Source organism: Pavona decussata, unplaced genomic scaffold, assembly GCF_977016875.1.
Source record: "Pavona decussata unplaced genomic scaffold, jaPavDecu1.1 SCAFFOLD_366, whole genome shotgun sequence".
NCBI classification, from domain to species: domain Eukaryota; kingdom Metazoa; phylum Cnidaria; class Anthozoa; order Scleractinia; family Agariciidae; genus Pavona; species Pavona decussata.
The window spans coordinates 1,462,841-1,470,674 of record NW_028145742.1 but is presented as its reverse complement, the minus strand read 5'-3'; the positions used below and the strand labels follow the sequence as shown (position 1 = coordinate 1,470,674).

The 7,834-nt window shown below is 38.5% G+C and overlaps 2 protein-coding genes across 2 annotated transcripts; both read left to right on the top strand.

The window, feature by feature from the left end:
• Positions 1 to 22: 22 nt before the first annotated feature.
• On the top strand, positions 23 to 4,002 carry LOC146452654 (iron-sulfur cluster co-chaperone protein HscB-like). The gene is made up of 6 exons (XM_085097444.1): positions 23 to 404; positions 1,224 to 1,320; positions 2,121 to 2,210; positions 2,389 to 2,530; positions 2,804 to 2,851; positions 3,260 to 4,002. The coding sequence occupies exons 1-6, from the start codon at positions 151 to 153 to the stop codon at positions 3,349 to 3,351; spliced, it is 723 nt and encodes a 240-aa protein (XP_084953570.1). The 5' UTR covers positions 23 to 150; the 3' UTR covers positions 3,352 to 4,002.
• A 561-nt stretch (positions 4,003 to 4,563) lies between these two features.
• On the top strand, positions 4,564 to 7,494 carry LOC146452653 (centrin-2-like). Its single transcript, XM_085097622.1, has 5 exons — positions 4,564 to 4,747; positions 5,007 to 5,132; positions 5,799 to 5,931; positions 6,412 to 6,526; positions 7,132 to 7,494. The coding sequence occupies exons 1-5, from the start codon at positions 4,639 to 4,641 to the stop codon at positions 7,276 to 7,278; spliced, it is 630 nt and encodes a 209-aa protein (XP_084953748.1). The 5' UTR covers positions 4,564 to 4,638; the 3' UTR covers positions 7,279 to 7,494.
• Positions 7,495 to 7,834: the final 340 nt, after the last annotated feature.

The following is a 7,834-nucleotide window of genomic DNA, read 5'->3' as shown; positions in this document are numbered from 1 at the left end:
AGAAATTTTTTGATCCATGTAAGAATCTCGGAGTGTCCTCAAGGTGTAAAGGAAGTTGTGCAACTTCGGTTAAATCTTGCAAGGTTCACATTCGTTGTTCGTGATTGTTATGGTGAAGTTTCCCCGTGTCATAATAGCAAACGACACGTCATGTTCAGCAGCAGATTTCTTCCCTTAACAGCTGTACGTGCAACAATTTCTTTGGTGCATCGCCCACCCTCAAGAACTTTGAAACAAACCCAGCTTATGTATTGTACCGGTGTAGAAAATCAGAGAGATGTTAAAATGCGGTCATGTTGGAAGTGTAAGGCTCCGATAACGTCAGCTTTAGAGTTTTTCTGTCCAGCTTGTAACGTCATTCAACGTCCATCAAAGACGATGACTTATTTTGAGCTTTTGGGCAGGTAATATATTAATGCAGCATCTTATCAGGCCTCCCCCCTCCTCCTCCCCACCCCCTCCGCTAAAAGCCTGATACTCAGGCAAGGTGGAATTTCTACCCTGGGGTATCCAATCGATGAAATTGATGACAAGCCACATCAATTTTAAAATCAATTGATATATTTGATAATTGATAACCATTGATAAAGAATATTTGTGTGACTTTTTATTGGTTGCCATTGATTTCCAGTATCAATTGTTAACTTAATTTGTATCGATTGGTTGCACATTATTTCTTTCTTGTCAACGGGAAGGAGTAGTTAGTGATATATCATAATATTATAGTTTGGAAACACTAACCTAAGGCCCAGGTTTTAACAACAGTTTTTCCTTCTACCTTCTCAAACTCATTAATAATTCAAAAGCCAAAGACAAAGGAAATCATGCACCGTGACGTGTTTGGAAATCTGATGAAAAACTCCTTGTTTTTGCATCCTTAATTTCTCCTTCAAAATCATTTTGTTTGAGAAGTTATATCAAACACTCGTCACAGTGTTTCATCACAATATCAAAAACCTCAAAGTTCGTCAAAAATACTCCGCTACGCGTCGTATTTTCAACTCTCTTCTCGGTGTTTGATATGTGATGAAACACTGTGTCTCATGTTTGATATATTACATCAAAGTAACACATGCAACTTGCACAGTTGGGAAGAGAAACCCTGAGGAAATATGGGTTGAAGTTCAGATTCAAATTGGATTTGTTTTACTTATTATTTTTTAAAAGAAATGTATTTTAATTAATTTTTTGCCTGTTTTGACTTTTGTTTTTCATGGCTATAGTCCTAAGACATTTGATGTTGACACAACCCAACTAAATGAGAAGTATAAAGAATTGCAGTGGAAACTACACCCGGATAAGTTTAGTGATGTGTCTGAGGTATGGTGTGCAGATCACGTGCCATTATATGCAAATTTTGTTCTTTTTATTTCTCCCAACAAATATAAAAATCATTTAACTTAGTGTCATGAGAGCACTAATTAGGGACACTCCATATCAAATTGGAATTTGGAAATGTTGGTCTTTGAGGAGAGGGAAAAACCGGAGAACCTAGAGAAAAACCTGGAGCAAAGACGAGAACCAACAAAAAACTCAACCCAAATTTGACGCTGAATCCGGAAATCGAACCGGGTCAAATTGGTGGGAGACGAGTGCTCTCACCACTGCACCATCCCTGCTCCCCAAATATTTCACAGAGTTGTGAATGAAGGAACACAGTTAAGGCCCAGCACCTGCCAGAAAGCTGGGTTGGCTGTGGCTTTGCTGTGGAGTGGCTGTGCCCTCTTGTTTAGTAATTTTTCTTTCTTGTATTAATGTAACACTGTATAATTTCTGGGCACGAATAAAGATTGTTGTTGTTGGACCCTGATAGAGAACCCTGGTGCTAAAAGTCCTTGGACGTTCCAATCTCATTCCTGACATTCCTAGGGGTAGAGATCCTGGGAACTAAATTTTCAAAGTTCCAGTACTTTAAGAATAACATTGTTGTATATTTGCTGAATAGGATGGGACATGGTAAAGCAAAAGAGGTCCAAAGACCAAAATTGGTCAATCCCTTTGCCTTATCTTTGAAGAAAATTTTTATTATTTTAGACAATGCCACAGGAGCATTGTGGAGTTTTCTGTTCAATGTCTTATGAATGTTATAATTAAAATGGTTAATTATTTCTCTATCAAAGGAGGAAAAAAAGCTGTCTGATGAGCAGTCATCCAAAGTAAACAAAGCTCACAAAACTTTACTGAAGCCACTCAGCAGAGGATTCTACCTGGTAAGTGTTTATAAGTGTTATTATGTTAACAAATTGCCTTTCTTTTTCTCTTTAGTTTTGAAAAGTACTGCCCTAACTAAATGAACAATCCTACCTTAAATCAGACATCTATTGAAATCCTTTTCAAAAGTGCGTTGCAGTTTTTTAATCCTGGTTTCTTGTTTTCTTGTGGTTGCAGTTAAATTTAAGTGGGGAAGAAATAACAGAAAGTGAAGCAACATCAACAGATGCTGAATTTTTGGCAGGCATTATGGAACAATATGAAGAAATTGCTTCATCTGATGAGAAGAAAGTAAAAGCAATTGAAGCAGAAAATAAAGGTGGGTTCCTTGTTAACAATTTTCAACGAGATTGTGCGGTGACATGAAGGAATTTGAGAAAAATTTTTTCACTCGTTTTTGTGTTAATAAAGGAGCTTTATCAAACACAATCATTGTCAACCTTGCCCATGTGAAAAATAAGCCAGTATTTTTAAGCACTTAATGAATAAAGTGTGATCGATTCACATTGGGTGAATAAATCACATGTCCCCTCATTGCCTAAGAGAACTGTTACTTAACACTAAAAATGTTTATTTTTTATCTTATTTGCAGAAAGCTTGGAGAAGTGCATTCAAGATATCTCAAGTGCCTTCGCAAAAGGTAAAATATGAAAAGTAGAACTAAAGCTTGTTGTTGTTGTTGTTAAAAGCTATACTCCTTTCACACCACTGTAAGTTATCCACTTGATAAGACGGAGAAAGGAATAACATTGGTGTCAAAGGAAGCTTGCCCCAAACCAAATTAGAATATGCCAGAGCCGAGTTAGTTGTAGTCGTTTTATCGGATGAATGTTGAAATATAGCTTTATTTTACGTTCGGAATCCACGATATTTTATTTAACTAACAACGTGTTATGAATCTCAACTGGGCGCCTTTAACTCAATACCGGGCTTGCACGCTCGCTCACTCCTTACGTGGAGATTGGGCTGCCTGTGCTATCAGCTGACGTGTTACTGATCCGCATTAATAGTTGGGTTTTTTGATCCACCATCTCCCTTTCTTTTCCAGGTGATATATCAACCGCTCGGCAGCTGGTCATTAAACTAAACTATTACACCAACGTGGCAGAGTATATCAAGAAGCAAGAAGGTTGGAGCTGAGAACGACCAGGCTCCCTACAGCTGACTTAGTGGAGTAGAAACTACGAAGAGAGCGGCATTTCATTCCGCCGTGCTCCCTACTGGAGAGGCCTTTCATAGACAATCTGGAAGTAAACTGCAAGGACATCAGTGAAAGTGAACTAGTAAGAGTAATCCATGGTAAACGAAGTGGAAAATCATCGAGAACTTGTTTCTGAGAGCAGAAAAATCAGAAGACTTTTTTGATACCCAGATGTCATTTTCCTTCTGTCATGGAGACATTCCTCTTCTCAATTCCTTTTCCAGCGTGAAAGAATAAAAGGAGAGTAAATGAATGCTGTCCACCATACTATGAACTGTAATATAATGGAGCTGGCTCGGGAGACCGCTATTAAATCTGGATCAGTGCTATCGGGGCCAATCAGAGAGGTTGCTGTCTTAAAAAGGTGTCTGTTTTAAAGATGTGACCACCATAGCAAGGTGTCTGGCAATCTTGGAAAGGGACCACCTTAGAAATTACGGTCTGCCTTGAGATAGAGATAAAATGAAGGAATGAAATAAACAGTGACCAACTCCAACTTTCGTGTTCCCCCGCGAAGGTTTTGTTATTCTTCAGAAATCGGCATATGAATTTAATGTCCACCCGTGAAAATAAAACTTATTAAATCGTAACTCTTGTTTTCTTTGTTTTTTGTTCTGTTCCAGTTGGCAATTCACTTTGTTTCACTCATCATAACTGAAATTCACTACCGTGGTACATTAATTTCCCTTCACAGTTATTCTTGTTGTTCGTCGCATCCAATTCTATTCACTGGATATTTCCGGGAGTAAAGAATAAAGACCTTCGGTTACTTCCTGGCCGGTTGATTTTATCAGCCCATCACTTAAACGAACTAGCCATCACGAAAGCGGACAAGGGAGTTTTGAGTAAACGTTAACCTTTAGGCGTTCAGTGTGGTAGTAATGGATAATGGTGCTATCACGGGGTGGTCTCGACAATTTGCGCGCGCGACGATCTTGTTATCGGTCCTCGATCAGAATCCGAACACGCTAAGAGCGCGCGCGTCATTTTCCAATCTTTACTTTCTTTGAGAACTACCGATGAAATCACTTGTTGCTTTAAAATTGCTCAAGGAATAAAACCTTAGATCCGTCAACGCAAAAGCAAAAAAAGTTTTAGACAAGTTGTCGGTGGAAGGTCTGTTTGATGATTGGTAATTGTGGACTTATTGTGACGTAAGATAACGGGTCGTTCGCACACGCTAAGTTTCAATCGTAGCTAACAATGTATTTATCAGGTGATGTTGTATGTTTGTCCTAGTTAACGCCTTAACATGTAGTATGGGTTGTGCTCCTAGTTACCCCATTACTAGAAGCCCAATAATCTACGAACCTAATGCTTATTTTAATATAACAGGTAAGAAAAGCCAGACATATGCCTTTTATATAAGCTTACCTTTAGGTCCAGATGATTATAATATTAGTTGACAACTTAAAGAAAAAATATTTTTTTTCATCCAATTTGCGCCTCCACATCAAAAATTCTCATTAATTCTCTGGTTTTGAAGAAATTTCTGGATATGCCAAGTAATATTTTTGGCAATTAGTTGCGCTAAAATTTTAGGAGAAAAAGTAATCGGTTCGATTGTAATGGAATGTGTCATTGATTCGTGTAGGAACGAGGAAAACATATGGTGAATCGGAGTTAAAAAACACAGAATTTCAAAACATTCAAGAGAGATATTGGGAAAAACTTCTTCAAGAAAGAAGACGGTCCGCAATTAACAGAAGAAAATTTCAAGGTATGAATGTTTGGAGATTTACCTTAGCTAGGGGTACATAGAGTCATGTGATAGTTAGGGATCCGTTTGGCTGACTAACTGTTGATTGGACACAGTCAAAGAATATGGATAATGTATTCTTGATAAAATTATGGTTCTATGGAAGCGCCTCTTGTGACTTCTCTCACGCACTGGACCTTCCGACACAGCAAGGAATGGCAAGTGGGTCCCTGCAACTGGCTATTTTCAAGTATGGAGCGGTTTTCAATCAAATCGCGTTTGTTTGGCTTTCCTTAGCTCCCAGAGCTCCGTGATTGGTTAAGAAAACTCACGCCACTTTCTCAACCAATTAGAAAACCAAAACCAGTGGTGACCTGTCCGCATACACGGGATTTCCCGCGCTTTGCCTGTTACATGTATTTGCTTCGAATTGCGATTGGTTCACTGCGCCGCTTGTGTCGTTTCTGATTGGACAGAGAGGTTACTATGGTTTAATAGTTTTTTTCCGACACCAGAAACTACTCTGTGATGCAGCGACATACGATGGTGTAGTGAGGTGTAGTGTTAACGCAGAAAGACGGACGGTTAATACAGTTGCGATTTGTGTGCCAAGTTAGTTCCACCAGGACAGCAAAACATTTGAGACTTCTAGCGGTAATTTTCGTTTTCCATTTTTTTTTTTTTCAGAAATGGGCGAAAAAGATTTCCGATCCCTCATAGAAGAATTTCCAGATTTTAAAGAAAGTGATATAGTGGATTTAAGATTACAATTCCAGACGTTTGATTTGAATCAAGATGGAATAATCGATTACCAAGAATTGTAAGTATACATTTATTCCCAGTCCCTACTTATCTTCGCACGTAGGCTACAAAGTTCGCAAAATCGAAGAGCCTGACAGGGCTTTAGCTTGGCGCATTTTCTTCATGGCAAAATATGACTAGCGAAAATTTAAAGACAGTAAGTAATAAATGAATTGCCTTTAAAACAAATTAGACAAAGAATAAAGAGCTTTCCGTATTGGAGGCGTCCATAATGAGAGTTCGACTGTACTTTTCAATGTTTTTTGATCAAATTTAGGTAGTAGATCTTGTTGCCCAAAACAAATCGGTGATTAAATATGTGATTTCGCTAACATAGCAAAATTTTCTCGTAAGCGAATACCCAGTTGTGATGATCGAGACCAACTGACTTCAAACACGTATCGGCTTTTGCTCGAGAACGCAAATAAGTAGAATAGAGAAAAAATACAGAGCGCATTAATTATTTAAATTTTGACTAGTTTTAATGCTTTCTTTTCAGAATGCAAGTTCTCGATGACCTTGGTGACAAATCCGAGCCCGAGGTACGGAAGCAGTATTTCAGTGAAATTGACAAGGATGGATCCGGAGCAATAGATTTTGAGGAGTTTTTAGCGGTAAGTAAAGATCCACATACTGCACCCAGATTCATATTTACACTGCAATTACAGAACAGTGTGTATAGTGAAGACAATTTGAAAGCTTTTTTATTTTATGGTCTGAAGTGGCTGGGATCAAGCTTTCTTGTCCGACATTCGATCACACAGTAGCTGCACATTGTCGCAGGCTTACCAGTTTTGCCCTGCCTGACTTTTAGGGGTATCTAGTAAAACATATACAAAATGTTCAATCGATCACCTTAATGGTCGAGTTGAACAATTTTAATTACTTTCTGCAATGTGGAACAGTGAACAGAAGTCCGAGTATGACTTTACTATGCGAATAATTTATTATTTGTAAGGAATTGACCATTTCCGAGTTGCTTTGAACCTCATTACGAAAGCGAGGCTAAGTGCAAAACTTTTCGTATGAAAATTAGTTTTGTTTGCATAAGAATGAAAACTCATTTTCATAATAAAAACTGTGTACGAATACTCGCCTTTGGATGAAAGCAACTCGGAAATGGCCTATTCAGTTTTTTTAACAGTCTTACAGGATTAGCTCAATTCTGCTTTATAAAACAACCTCGGTAAGACGTAAAAAACCTTGTTTTCTTTTTCAGCTTATCCATCAACTCCGCAAGACTGCAGATACCTTGGGAAAGGATGAATTAGGCCAGATAGGAAGTTTGTGCAAAAGAGGAACAGATAATATTCAACGGGTCAGGAAGCTTAGCGTGGCCAAACAAATGCTTACGGGATTGTTCTAATTTAAGTGAGCTTCACATACGCTGAGAGGAATGACGGACGATTGTATACTAAGCATGATATTGACAACGCTTTCCTTGAGTACTGTATATATATTGTGTGACATGCCGCTTTGTAAACTTCTTAGAGAAGTATCTAATTCAAAATGCGACTTGTATTATTTCTGGGACTGTTAGTACTTGGTCCCTTTGATTTTAATAAAGTATTTTTCCCTGTTAGCTTGTTTGAAGAACCCTTTCATTTCCCTATTTAACGTATTATTTTACATTAGACTTACTTCACATGCCTGCTCGTCCAGGAGTCGAACGGGGACCTCTCACTGGGAGGCCTGTTTTCTGCACCGCATGTCACAGTACACCATGCATTCAGCGGATGACCAGAGAGATTCACTTTAATACCATTACTTATGTTGCAATTTGCAACACAGCTTTGTGGAGAAAATTACGCGCGTAAGACCACTTCTGACAATCGTCTTGCAATCAAAACTTGCGTTGCAAGCTGCAGGAAAGCAGACTGTCTTCTAGTTTTCGCAATTTTGCGAGAAACTTGCAAGAGTGT

What these genes read in the sequence shown, in the direction of transcription:
- LOC146452654 (XM_085097444.1), top strand. Translation starts at nt 151, where the DNA reads ATGTTCAGCAGCAGATTTCTTCCCTTAACAGCTGTACGTGCAACAATT. An exon ending in TATTTTGAGCTTTTGGGCAG is followed by an intron (nt 405 to 1,223) that starts GTAATATATTAA and finishes TCATGGCTATAG; the next exon opens with TCCTAAGACATTTGATGTTG. An exon ending in AGTTTAGTGATGTGTCTGAG is followed by an intron (nt 1,321 to 2,120) that starts GTATGGTGTGCA and finishes TCTCTATCAAAG; the next exon opens with GAGGAAAAAAAGCTGTCTGA.
- LOC146452653 (XM_085097622.1), top strand. Translation starts at nt 4,639, where the DNA reads ATGTTTGTCCTAGTTAACGCCTTAACATGTAGTATGGGTTGTGCTCCT. An exon ending in TGCTTATTTTAATATAACAG is followed by an intron (nt 4,748 to 5,006) that starts GTAAGAAAAGCC and finishes TGATTCGTGTAG; the next exon opens with GAACGAGGAAAACATATGGT. An exon ending in ATAATCGATTACCAAGAATT is followed by an intron (nt 5,932 to 6,411) that starts GTAAGTATACAT and finishes CTTTCTTTTCAG; the next exon opens with AATGCAAGTTCTCGATGACC.